This window comes from Papilio xuthus, unplaced genomic scaffold, assembly GCF_000836235.2.
Source record: "Papilio xuthus unplaced genomic scaffold, Pxut_1.1 DF829660.1, whole genome shotgun sequence".
NCBI lineage: Eukaryota > Metazoa > Arthropoda > Insecta > Lepidoptera > Papilionidae > Papilio > Papilio xuthus.
Window position 1 is genome coordinate 1,141,382 of NW_013528989.1, and position 13,993 is coordinate 1,155,374.

Sequence of the window (13,993 nt, forward strand, 5' to 3'; positions counted from 1 at the left end):
AAAAAAAAAAAAAAAAAAAAAAAAAAAAAAAAAAAAAAAAAAAAAAAAAAAAAAAAAAAAAAAAAAAAATTATATGATATTTATATCCATATTATTTCTTTTCAATTCACACCTTACTTCTTACTATCTTAATATTATAAATGCGAAAGTTTCAATGTATGAATGGATGGATGTTTGTTTGAAGATATCAGCGGTACGGTTCAACGGATCTTGATGAAATTTGGCACAGATATAGAACATAGTCTGGAAAAACACGTAGTAACTACTTACTAAGTTTTTTTGTCAATACCATACGGACGGAGTCTCGGGAGACAGCTAGTTGTAAGATGTTACAAATCATACTTAGTTTTTTTTTTAAACTTAACTGTAAATAATGCAAGTAACCTATCAAATTTTAATATACTTAAACTTACGAAGTTCACAATTTTACGGTGACATATAAATAATTTGAAATGTTTCAGGCGTAAATCAGCGTTAGAAGATGTTGCCGTAAAACCGTTAACGCAGTTCCCAGTCGCCCTTGATGAAGAGGTAAGTCTACTATACCGAAAAACTGCGTAATAAATTTTAATACAGTTTTCAATAATATTATATTAAGACGAAAATATCAAAATAACAAAAACACTACGACACAATCAAAATCTTACTATCTTATCTTACTATGTTACTAATGTTATAAAAATAAAAGTTTGGATGTATGTTACTTCATATCTGCAGAACGGCGCAACGGATCTAGATGAAATTTGGCATACATATAGAACATATTCTGGAAGAACACATAGGCTACATACGATCCTTGAAATACATACGGTTTCCGTGGGATATTTGATTAAAATATTAACTCGATAACTCTATAAAGGTTCTACATATTTTGTTAAAAGGGATAAAAATAGAACATAGCCTGAAGTAACACACAGTACGACTATTCATCCGTTCTTTTAATTCCGTGCGGACGAAATCGCGGGCAAAAACTAGTATTTAATCATCATCATCAGCTCACTGCACGTACTATACTGAGGGGCTTGGAGCCTACCCTAAGTTAGGGGTGACTTCACACATATCTTTGAATTTCTTCTCAGATATGTGCAGCATCGCGATGTTTTCCTTCACCGTAAGAACGTCGGATAAATGTACATATGTAAAGATTTAAATGTACATATATTTAATAATTGTAGTTAATTTGTTTTTAGAAGAAAAAGAACCTTTTTTATGACTTTCGTAAGATGATAATAAATTAATTTTTATTTTTTTTTCTTCTTTATTAATTAAAAACGCAATATAATCCTTAGTAAATCGTGTTCTCCTTTTACTTTGAAAATAACTTCCTTATTGCTTAAAGTCGAATTTACTAGTAACTGTGTGTTTCTGAGACCAAAATCCCAGTACAAAATATATTGTTATCTCTGTTTTGTTGAAGATAATGACAGAGATGGCATGTTTTATACAGAGATTTCGGTCTCAAAAACTCACGGTAATATCAGATTCTGTTCTTAGCATAAATTTGTTTAATTTATTTGAGGAAATCAGCACCTGTATATTAAAAATAGCTCAACATCATGAATAGGAATGTGCTATTTTTTTTATAAATAGATGTAATTTACATTTTATTCATGTTTTTTAAATTGCTGAGATTATATAATCTATAAATAAAACAATGAAATTCGTTTGCATCTTAAATTGTGGTGGTATTCGATTGACGAGGCTTTTGTATCTACACATATCGTTGTCCTTGTTTTTTACAAAGAGAATCAAAGGGATGGCAGTATGAATTGTAAAAAGTTGAACTGCAGGGGAAACCCGCTGTTATCTTCACATAATAATTATGTTAACTCTCGCTTAACACTGACCTTGTTGGATCTTCTTTCTCGCTCTAACATACGTGTAACATACGTTCAATTTCCGTACTGTTTTCCGTACGATATGAATAAACGATTATGTTCTTTAACACTATACAATAGAGTTAAAAATTCTTTGTTCCTATTTCACGATGTTTGTATCTCGTCGACATTTCAAATAGTTTGATACAAATTATATAAATATGCGAATTTAAATTTTATTTTCTTGCTGTTATGGTTTCAATTTCAATGACATTGTAGGGTATACTTATGTCGTTTTAATACTGAATTTGAAGTGTAATCTTTCATTTAGCAATGTCATACAAACAGTGTGAAGACGTGTTTGTACTATGCGAACGTATTACGCGAAATTTTTAATAAAAAAATATGTTTTAATATATCTCTAATCAAGTTTTTAGTGTGATTACTAAAAGCTTGTATAGTGTTAGTGTTTTTAGTGGAATTTGATATAAATATTAGTGGAATTAGTGTTTATAAAGTTAGTTTTTGTGAGATAAATTGTATAGGACCGGTGTTTAGTTTCGTACGTGATAATAAGTTACTACTACTGTTTTGTTTACCCAGTAGCATTAAAAATAATCTTTATACTAAATAGTTATATGTGTTTGATTAATTATTTACATAGTAAATAATAATTCTACGGTACTAAAGTTACAAGATTTAACTAGCTGTCGCCCGTGACTGCGTCTGTACGGAAATAAAAAGTATTTCTAGCCTTACGTTGTTCTAGACTATGTTCTACGTTCGTACTAAAATTCATCGCGATCTTACGGCGAAGGAAAACATCGTGATGCAACCTGCACATATCTGAGAAGAAATTCAAAGATATGTGTGTAGTCAACCCGCACTGGGCCAGTGTGGTTGACTATGGCCTAATCACCCTTAACTTAGGGTAGGCTCCGAGCCCCACATATAGCCTTCATGAGCGGATGATAATGCAGCCATTCTGGAGATACCTTCTAACAAACATCCAAACATTCCCATTTATAATATTAATAAGATTGCATTTAATCTCTGCTATTAACTGCGTGTTTTAAAATGTCTTTTGTGTTACCATTAAAGAGTGAATTTCGTCAATTTGGAAGTAGTCTAGGGAGTCATTGTCCGGTGCCGTACGACCTTCATAAGCGTGAAACTCAGGTTAAAGGCAAACTCTATAAGCGAGACAAATGTCACGATTTCTTGGACTCTCGCTTAATCATGTTCAACTGTATTTAAGTCTGTCAAAATTTAAACTTATAACCTTTGATTTGTAAACAACTTAGTTACTTAGTAACAATTAGTTATTTAACTGAATATAAAATCGATTTAATTATAAGTGGAAGGGCTTGACACAGGGCTTTGCTTTCAGGAACCAAAGCTTCCACATAATTGTGAATTTGAATGTTGCATTAAAGCATTCATTTATTTAAAAAAAAAATGGTCTTGACAGACAGACAGACGGTCAATAAAGTGATCTTATAAGGGTTTCGTTTTTTTCCTATGAGGTACGGAACCCTAAAAAGTAACAAACAAATATATTTGTAACTTTAAAATAAGTAAATCAATAGATCCGGGACTATTGAGGTTATCTTGAAGTAATTAAAGATATGCGAATGATTTTAGCAAAACCGTTTTATCTATATCGAGGCCTTTTTGAGTTTTTTTTTAGTCAAATCTTTTTTCTTTTAGTCAGTGTTTTACAATTTACCAGCTACAAATAAAACATGGAATAATGTTTTGAAAGGGATGGGAAGGGGAGAGAAAATCGAGGTAGGGAGTGAATAGGAAAAGAAAAGAAATTATTTTTAGCCTTTCTGTCCCGTCCCCTGTCCATCTACAGTTTAGATATCTTACTTCTTACTAATATAAATGCGAATGTGTACATGGATAGATGTTTATTAGAAGGTATCTCCAGAACGGTTCCACGGATGTCTAGAAAATTTTGACATGGATGTAGATCATAGTCTTGAAGAAAACATAGGCTAATTATGTTTTTTTATTACGCGAGTACGGAGTCGCGGGCGATCGCTAGTATAGATATTTCTTAATTCGTATGTGAAAAACAATCAACTAATTTTATCGTTACAACATAACAGTTGTTCTCGTTTCCCGCCAAAATACATCTGACGGAAATATGACCGATAAATTACCACATCGACGTATGTTCCAGAAAAAAATATAATTATTAAAAAATCGATTTTATTTTTTTTATATAAAAATATCGATTTTTTTAAGGACAATACAAAAGCAAAAAAAAAACGTCATGAAAAAGAAAAATCTTCTAATTTTATCAAAGTTTTTTCAAGTCTCGTTAAACTTAGTATAGGTGTGAAAATAAATTATCTACATTTGGTTTTCACTGTCTAAAAATCCCTACATAAATATGATTCGTGTCGTATGATTTTAACAGTGAAATACCACCTTTATAATTAACAACACAATAACCTCTAAATTAAATAATTTTAACATACACAACCTTGAGTATTTGCATAAGGATAATAAAACCAATAACAATAAGCAAATATTTGCCCAAACATTAATAACAATTTAATAGTATTTTTTAAATCGGAACAAATATAAATTCAATAAAATTAATAATTAATAAGAAAAATATATTTAAATTTAAATTAACATAAATATTTGTTAATTTATATTATGTTTTAATACGCTATAACAATTATTAAAAAATATCCTATCATCGGTCCATTAGGCACCGCAACTTTTCAAAATTTTCTTTGAACTATTTCGCTATTTTAGCGAACTCAGTTGACCGATCGTATTCATCACCTGTTAATGTAAGCACGAAACTGTTACTTTTCAACCTATTTTTGAGCTATTTCGCTATTTTAGCGAATTAAGGTAACCGCTCACATTTGTCACCGATTATAAGCAAAAACATATAACCTTTAACAAACCAGTCCTCGGTGGTATTGCCAAACCGCTACGACTTAGGGTCCTTCAAGAAGCGAGCGTATTACCATCTCAAAGGACGGCAACGCATCTGCGGTTCCTCTGGTATTGCTGATGTCCATGGTCGTTGAACACCTCGGTGTTCTCGCTGCTCGTTTGCCTCCTCCTGTTATATTATATAAAAAAAACCCAGTAAAATTTCACGACATATAATAAAACTTTATCAGTCCACTATCACCGCAATCTGTAGCAACTTGATACGAGCATGTTCAGGTAAAAGCCTCTTCAGATATCCGATAATGTGTTTACACTACGGTTACAGTATCTCTTTACTAAGCAGCGGGGAAAAGCGTCGGTGGCTCAAAGGTTAAAGCACTTGACTTGTAATCCTCAGGTCCTGGGTTCGAATCCCGCCATATACCAATATGTTTTCTCGATTTTCCCGTCAATGCCCTGTCAAAATCGGTCCAGCCGTTTAGAGATTACAAGGGACCAATTGCGTATTTGCGAATCAGACAGACAGACAAAATATTTTAAAAATTGGCGTTTCGTTGTCAGCAAAGTATATACAATATGTTTTTTTTTCCAATATCAAATATAGACATCCAATTTTTTTATATGTATAGTTAAATATGTATTGTAACTTGTATTTTAAAAACGAAAGCACAAAAGTTATATTCTTCAGCTGAATTAATTGCAAAACTAACACTGTTATGAAAAAAAAAATTCAAAATCAGAGCACCAAGGGCGGAGTTACACGGTAAAAAATACTTACGAATTAAAAACCACCTTGTTTTTGATGTCGGCTAATAAAATATTACGCAACTGCAAATTTATCTTCCATTTTAGCACCATCTTTTTCTTAATAAAAAACAATTACGACAGTCCAATACTAAACTATATTAAAAATTTAAATTACTAACATGAAGTGAACAACAAAGTCAAGTGAGTGAATGATCATTCAGTGATAATGAGTGAACTAAAGTGATGATTGTAATGAACGAAGTGCCGACACGGCCAAGCGACGGTGAACTATTATACAAGCCTGTTGTGCTGTTCAGGAAAATATGGCAAAGAACACTATCGTTCAGGAAGAGAAAGGTAACATGCAAATTACAAAAAAAATATTATTATTTTTAAATCACTCGCCGTGAGTTTCTGAGTTGTTTTGTCAAAGATAATGACAGGGATATGTTTTATATACAGACTTTGGTCTCAGAGACCCACGGTCAATTAGATATTTAATCTTAAGGTTCCTTTTCCACTAGTGCGACTAGTAGCCCGACTCTGAAAGCAGACGATTGCTATCTATAAACAATTGTATCACCATTCTCGCTCACAGAAGTCTTGCGGTTTAGTTGCCTAGTGAAAAACGGGTCTATGGTGTGAGATGGTCTGATAATTAAATTTATTTATATAGTAAATATTTAAATTTCTAAAATGTAAGTACCCTTTCCATTGGTGCGATGACAAGAATAGTGTGGATAATCGTACGGTGGAAGAAGGGTTTAAAACTTCGAATACTAAGTTGAGTTGTAACTATTTTTAGGCATTATTAGTTAGAATCCTTTGGCGCGAATGGCGCGCTTTCGTTACAAAGTCAGGTGTCAGATTGATTAGTGAGAGGATATAAACGTCGATACTTTAATAAGGGTAGTGTTGCGCCGATACACCGGCTCACTGTCGAATTTTCTTCGTAATACTATAAACATTATTTAAAGTGTTAAAAAATTTGTGACAAAAGGTTGTATCTTTTGATGGAGTTGGCTTAGAAGTTTTATTTTACGCACCTAGCGACCGCAGAGCTGAACATTTGATATAAATTCTAGCTTGATACCTTCACGCGTTTTTGAGAAAAAGGGACAGACGGACGGGCGGACAACAAATTGATCCTATAAGGGTTCCGTTTTTTTCCTATGAGGTACAGAACCCTAAAAACATGTTGCTATATCAACATTTATTTATTCTTTAAATTTGGTAAGTAGGACGCGTTTATCTATACCTTGAAATGAACGCAATAATGTGTTTTATTTCAAGTTCCCAAAGTCAAGATAATCACGTTTTTAAAAGTTCTACTTAACGTTAATTTTGTAGATTTTATTACTAACTAGCTGTCGCCAGCAACTCCGTCCGCGCGTAATTTAAAAACCTTGATTAGCCTATGTGTACATCCAGTCTATGTTCTATATGTATACCAAATTTCATCGAGATCCATTCAACCGTTCTAGAGATACCATACCATGCCTTCCATCTAAACATTTTTTTATGTCATAAGGTGGCAAACGAGCGAGTCGCCTCCGGGACGCACATTCATTAGACGAAAAGCGGAATTGCTTCCACTTCACGCCTGTCTTCTGTGTGGTCGTGGTATTTTACCGGGCGAGCCGGGCCAATTCGTGCGAATAAAGCGGGCTCTACCACTGTAAAAATACGCATTTATAATATTAGTAAGATTTATGCAGCTGACTGTATATACGTTCCTTGCAATTCAAAACATAATATAATATGGGAAATACCGAATATAAAGCTAAAACATACATGTCTAAGTATATCTTAAAACTTTCGTAGACAATGTTTGGCAAGAACAAATTGGCACAGTTTGGCCAACATTTTATCAAGTGTTTCGCACTTGTACAAACAAATGGCACGCGGTTTGAAATTTGTATAGTTATGATTATTAATTGAGGATATTTTAATCTTAATATATTTTCATACTAGCTGTTGCACGTGGATTTGTCCGCAAGGAACAAATGAGCCTATAACATCCGGAAATAGTGTAGCTACCTCAGTGAAAGAAATTTCAAATGGGTGAAAAACAAACAAATTAATATTTCCTCTTTGTAATATTAAGTGCTTTTAATTTGTAAATAGATTAGAAATAATCTGTAAATGAAAGAACCAATAGCCTAATAGCTAAGAGTACAGATTACCACTGTTGATGTTGTAGGTTCAAATCCTGGCAACTATTGCCGTAAATCACATCTTAGCAAAAAAAGACAAACAATAACGAATAAATCTTCGCAGTGAAGAAATATAAATTAACTGGCAGCTATTAAATTAAAAAGAGTTTTCGCCGGTATTAAAAAAAAAAAGATTACTGCGATTTGGATCAAACCGTCGTATTACTTTTGCCCAGTCTTTTGTCGTCTTGATAAAGCAAAGCAAAGGGAATGTTCACAACAGACTCTGCACAGAGATTACTTGCTCTTTGACGGTAGTACATTGGTAGATTTATGATAACTAACATTAATTTCGTTTTATATTTGCTTTAATTCTCTAGCTTTTCTAAAGGCATGCAGATTTTAATTGATAAACTCGAAAACTAATTTATGACTCTAAGGGTTAAAGCACTTGACTGCATCTGTAGGTCCTGGATTCGAATCCTGCAATGTACTAATTTATTTTGATTTACATATGTACATTTATCCGACGTCCTTACGGTGAAGGAAAACATCCTGATGCAACCTGCACATATCTGAGAAGAAATTCAAAGATATTTGTGTGAAGTCAACACGCACTTGGCCAGCGTTGACTATGACTTAGTCATCACTAACTTAGGATAAGCCTTTTAGTGGGACGTTTAGTGAGTTGATATAGGGCTGTCAACTTCTCTAAGATAATTTTTACACAAGAATATCTTATCTTACAAGGTTTTTAGATTGTGTACTAATTTCACAAAGTCTTAAGTATATCCGTACGTATGTGACGTCAGTGGCAATGTTTGTTTCGAACAAACGTTATGTTCAACTATATATGTAGTGTTTCCACTTGGGCAAACATTGGCACGAGGCATTTAATATCTAGAAGTGCACTTTATAAGAATTATAAAATAATTTTATCCTTCAACAAGCGAGCGTATCACCAAATCAAAGGCCGGCGACGCTTTTTCGGTTCCTCTGGTATTGCTGATGTCCATGGGAGTCGATGAGCACTTCGGTGATTCCGCTGCTCGTTTGCCCTCATATGTTATAAAAATTTGGTTGCCAGCGACGTCTGTTGCGCGAATGGGTCTGCTCGAACCGTGAAATACCACGACAATACAGAAGACACGCCTCAAATGGTAGCAATTCTGTGTTTCGTCTCGTTCGTTCCAGAGGCCTAATTTTAAAACCCTGTTACCTTCTCGCTCTTTTCTTATAAGGAAACGATGTTCAGGAAAATATTATCTTTCCGTGCGTTCCCTCCTCTGTCAATTAATTGTAGGCATCTGCAATAGTGGATGTCTATGGGCAGCGTTCACTTCACTATTTCAGCAAATTCAGATGGCCGAGTCGTTTGTCATCTTAGGTATAAAAATACTAAAGAAAGTATGAATGGATTGTCTAAAAGGGGATATAAGTAAGAAGTGATATTCAGATATGACGGTCGATAGATGTGTATGGAAGAGTTATATTCTGCCGACACGCCGCGTTATGTAATTCATTACACAATAGGTAATATGGGTAATGATTACACAGTAGGTAATAAATTCCTTGGCGGTATATATTACGAAAAAATATTAGTTTTGTCTTTGGATTTTAAGGGTCCGTTCACAAAGACCGAGGCAAGAGGATAACAGTTTTTAATTCAATTAAAATTAATCTTTATCTCATTGTTATAAGGTTTAATTTTACTTTTCACGTCATTTTTATACTTGTACTTGATAAGTAGTATATGCAAAGTATTTTATATGTGATAAAAAATTTGCTCTCCTTTTGCTTTCGTCAATGTAAACGGACCTTAAGCCGGGATAATTCAAATATTATTTGTTCCTGTAGGAATGACTCGTGGAATAATACATGACTGGAAACACAATAATAATTTTTATATTTAAACGAAAAATAAAGCATCTTGTAAAAATTTTATTCATAAAATATCATTAGGATTTAAAAATGACACTTTTACGATATAAATTTGTATTATTTGTTATGCGTTTGTAAATATTTATTTTTAGAAACACAGATGTCAAATAAAAATACAAAATTAATAAATATTTTCGTTTTATGTTCACTAAAAATAAACTCGTTTTTATACTTTATGTCATAAATCTTTAATATTATATTAAAGTTATTTGATTGGTTAAAAAATTAAAGGTGTTATTTGGTATATTACCTCGTAATAAATAAGAATAATAACTTTAAATAAACAACAAATTAAATTATTATTTTGTCTATCTCTATTCCAGTCGGAGGATCGATTTGCCGGATACAAAGGAGTACGAGACATCACCATCAAAAAGGTAAAAATTTCATTTTGTACCCTGTTACATAAAAATAGCAATAGGAACAAACACATAATATGCTATTATTTTTTGGAAGGCGTTTTGAAAATTCATACAATTTTATTTTTACAGGCGTTTTTAATTGTAAATAATATTTATTTTATTTCAGGGTCCGGCTGGATTAGGAATTATGATAATAGAAGGACGGCATACGGAGGCGGGGCGCGGGATATTCGTGTCCGACTTGCAGGAGGGCAGTGCTGCGGAACAGGTATAGACTGACTACGCTATTTATGTAATAGTACCAACTCCAAATGAAATTTGAACCACAAGGATCTAATGACAAAAACAAAAGTGTGCTTTACAACTATAGAAAGAATTCTAATAATACTTACCTTTGTTTATGAGTCAATAAATTTTATATCATTAACCGTGGGTTTCTGAGCCCAAAATCTCTGTATAAAACATATCGTCATGCCTGTCATTATCTTTGACAAAACTGAGATAACCATATGTTTGAAACGGAGATTTCGATCTTGGAACACCACGGTAAATTAATAAAATTGCTTCCAGGCCGGACTTAACATCGGTGACATGATCCTGGCCGTAAATAGAGACTCTTTGCTTAGTTGCAGCTATGATGCCGTAAGTATACTTAATCGAATTCATTGCAATAAAAAAATAATTCGTTTACATTAGAAATATAAGCAAAAAAACATGTTCCAACTTGTTTTCTCATAAACATAAGAAACTATTATCTCTACTGTATAAATTGTTTGTAATGGACATAATTCAGAGTCGGTTTGAACATTTCCGGCGCTCTGCGTGAGATTTTTGCGGCACCCCCTTTTTTGGTGTCGGAGTAAATGCTCCGAAAATAAAGTATCTTAGGGGCAATCGCCAGAGTTAGATATAAATGGGCGCATGCAGTGTCTTATCCCCGGCGCTCCACTCCGCTTTAACCTAACATGGCTACTGACAATATTTTCTAAAACATAATTTTAATTATTTTACATTGAACTGAATTGTAGGCGGCCGCTAAACTCAAACACACGGAAGGCGTGGTCATACTCACAGTGTGCAGTCCCAACATGAAGGATCCTGACAAAGAAGATCCTTCAGGTACATCTGGTTTCTTATCTTGGTAATTTGTAAGAAAGTATGTCCAGAACAATTCAACGGCTCTTGATAAAATTTTACGCAGATGTAGAAAATTTCACTGTGAGAACAGGGTCGCGAGCGAAAGGTGTTCAAGAAAATACTTTACGCCACGGATTATAAATTCTCCTCGTAGCTTCTAACACTGTAATTATTGTAATACATTTAAGGTGCGAGTGGGAATCAAACTCCTGACGCGTTGTCAGCCGGCGCGTCTCGCCCGCAGACACCAAGACCTGCTCCATCGCCTGCTAAAGGTACATACATAGAGCTTTAACAAAAGAGGACGACGAAAAAGACTAACACTTTACAACACTGTATCAAATGGTGAATTTCCTCTACCAAAATCATCATCATCAGCTCACTATACGTCCCCAGTGAGGGACTCGGAGTTTACCCTAAGTTAGGGGTGACTATGTCATAATCAACCACACTACGCCTAGAGCGGGTACTACCAAAATACTAGTAAAATAACCTGTAGCAACTTAACAACTCTCCAGCGGAGCCGCCGCCCGACCCCGCCACAGCGCCGGTGAAGCCCAACCAGGAGATGGTCATTGAAATCAACTCCAACAATGAGAACCTCGGAGTTGTCCTGCTCGGAGGCAGCGATACATTGATTAATGTAAGTAGTCTTAACGTGAATACACACTGGAGCGATTTCTCGAGCTATGTAATGTAACGTTCTTACGAATCTTACTAATATTATAAATGCGGATGGATGGATGTTTGTTTGATCGTATATCCAAAACGGCTGAACAGATCTCGAAGAAATTCATATAGAACGTAGTCTGGGACAACACATATGTAGGCTACTAATTTAGTTTTTTTTTAATTCCGTTCGGACGGAGTCGCGGGCAACAGCTAGTAATATAATATAGGTGGTTCGTGATACACTAGACTAGAACATATCATATTGTTCTGTTACAAATAAATACTTATGGTACCTTTAAATAAAGGTGAATTTCTGTATACAGACGAAGCTGGATAAGCGAGAGTGTAAGATATTGTATAATAGCTTATACAGGTTGCTCTCTAACTCGAGCTTCTCTTTCTTACTTTTCTTTTTTTTACTTTAACTCACATAGATCGTTCATTGGACATGAAAAAGACTTACTTATTCAGTTCTCATTAATCTAGCTTTAATTCTATATATAAATAGATTAATTTTTAAACATGAAAAATTTTCAAAATGGATACCTCCATATAAAATGCCTTTTTTCTTAAATTCTTCAGGGTGCAGCAGCGGTAATATTAGACGTATATAAAACTGGGGCAATCGGCAAAGATGGACGTCTGCAGGTCGGTGATCAGATCCGCGATTGCAACGGCATTGCTATCACAAACAAGATGGCGCACGAGAGAGTCTGTCTCAGCATCAAACTTAAAGCACCTAAGGTCAGTATACAAACAATATTATAAGAGTTAACACCCTTTTCGACTAGCGCGACTATTTATGCGGCCGACAATGATTCTTGGAAGCTACACGATTTTCCACTCCTACAAACATAGCGTCGTTTTTTTTGCGAATCATAAAGTTTTTTCTTAAACATAGTTGATCTTTTGTTTCGTACAAGTAAATGGCATGTATTAGTCATTTTTGTGAGATTTTTGGGACGTCCCCATTTTTGTGTTTCGGGGGAAATCTTTCAAAGCTAAAATATCTTAGGGGGTAACTGTAGGTGCCTCTTTACATCCTACTTTGGGGCCTGCGGCGTCCCCTTGTACCCGACGACCTGGGCGATTACCCTACCTGACCCTACCGTAACGCCGCTACTGAATACAAGAAAACTTCTACCAAACGCCATTGTTCATAAATTGCTCACAAAAATAGCGGTCGAGAGCAGTTAGTCTTGCTAGTGGATATAGATTTAACTATTTCCCATATTAGCTCGTTTTAATTACATTATTTTATGTTCCAGCTGAAATTGACAGTGTTCCGACCTGATCCGATCCAGTACGAGGAAGTGGAAGTGGAGCTGACGAAGAAGGCGGGTCGCGTGTTGGGACTGACTTGTATAGCTCCTGTGCAGGGAACTGGTGTTTACATCGGAGACCTTGTGAGTATTCTACTAATACTAGCAAATGTCCACGGATTCGACCGCGCGAAATTAAAAAAGCCTATGTCACCTTGGGATAGTGTAACTTCATAACAGTGAAAAAAATTTTCAAATCGGTTCAGTACTTTCGGAGCCTATTCCAAACAAATATATGCACAAGCGATTCGAAGGATCGTTCCTTGTGCGTACCGCAAAGGATTGGAACAAGTTGCCAGCCTCTGTTTTTCCGGCCAGATATGATATTGGGACCTTCAAAAGTAGAGTGAATAGGCATTTACTAAACTAGCGCGTACCATCTTTCGACCAAGTCTCCACTTCACCAGGTGGGATCGTGGCCAAGCGCTAGCTTATAAAACGTAAAAAAAAAATATATTATACATTGGATAAGCCATAGATTAAGAAAAACAAATAGATGAACAGATCTAGGTGAAGTTCGAAACCGATATAGATTACTGTTTTGATTATTGCCTGCTTTATAAGTTTTTTTTGTCATGACAAAATCTCATGCAAAAGTTTGTTCGTATGGATGTTTAGTAACGTCAAGGAAATATATCACAATGGAATTATCGTCTAGCTTTCACTTATAGATTTAAATTAAATTTCCAGCTCCCCGGTTCACCTGCTGAAGTTGACGGTAGAATTCAAAAAGGTGACCTACTGGTGTCAGTCGACGGCAAGGACTTGTCCGGAGCGGACTACATCGCGGCCGCAACTGCGTTGAAATTGTGCGCCAACAAAACCACGATTAAAGTGAAAAGATTTAAAATAATTAGTAAATAAACTGACAATGCAAAAGTGACTTTATTTTATTGTGTTTAAGGTTTATT

The 13,993-nt window shown here is 34.6% G+C and overlaps 1 protein-coding gene across 2 annotated transcripts in view; it reads left to right on the top strand.

Annotated features, from left to right (window-relative positions):
• Positions 1–13,993, top strand: part of LOC106115966 (uncharacterized) — an 88,362-nt gene extending 74,369 nt beyond the window's left edge. For both annotated transcript variants that reach the window (XM_013309648.1, XM_013309657.1), the window contains exons 27-36: positions 462–531; positions 9,913–9,966; positions 10,118–10,219; positions 10,522–10,593; positions 10,980–11,070; positions 11,277–11,363; positions 11,607–11,731; positions 12,343–12,504; positions 13,029–13,166; positions 13,773–13,993. In XM_013309648.1, the coding sequence (XP_013165102.1) occupies positions 462–531; positions 9,913–9,966; positions 10,118–10,219; positions 10,522–10,593; positions 10,980–11,070; positions 11,277–11,363; positions 11,607–11,731; positions 12,343–12,504; positions 13,029–13,166; positions 13,773–13,946 (1,075 nt within the window). In that variant the 3' untranslated portion in view covers positions 13,947–13,993. The remainder of the gene's footprint in view (positions 1–461; positions 532–9,912; positions 9,967–10,117; positions 10,220–10,521; positions 10,594–10,979; positions 11,071–11,276; positions 11,364–11,606; positions 11,732–12,342; positions 12,505–13,028; positions 13,167–13,772) is intronic.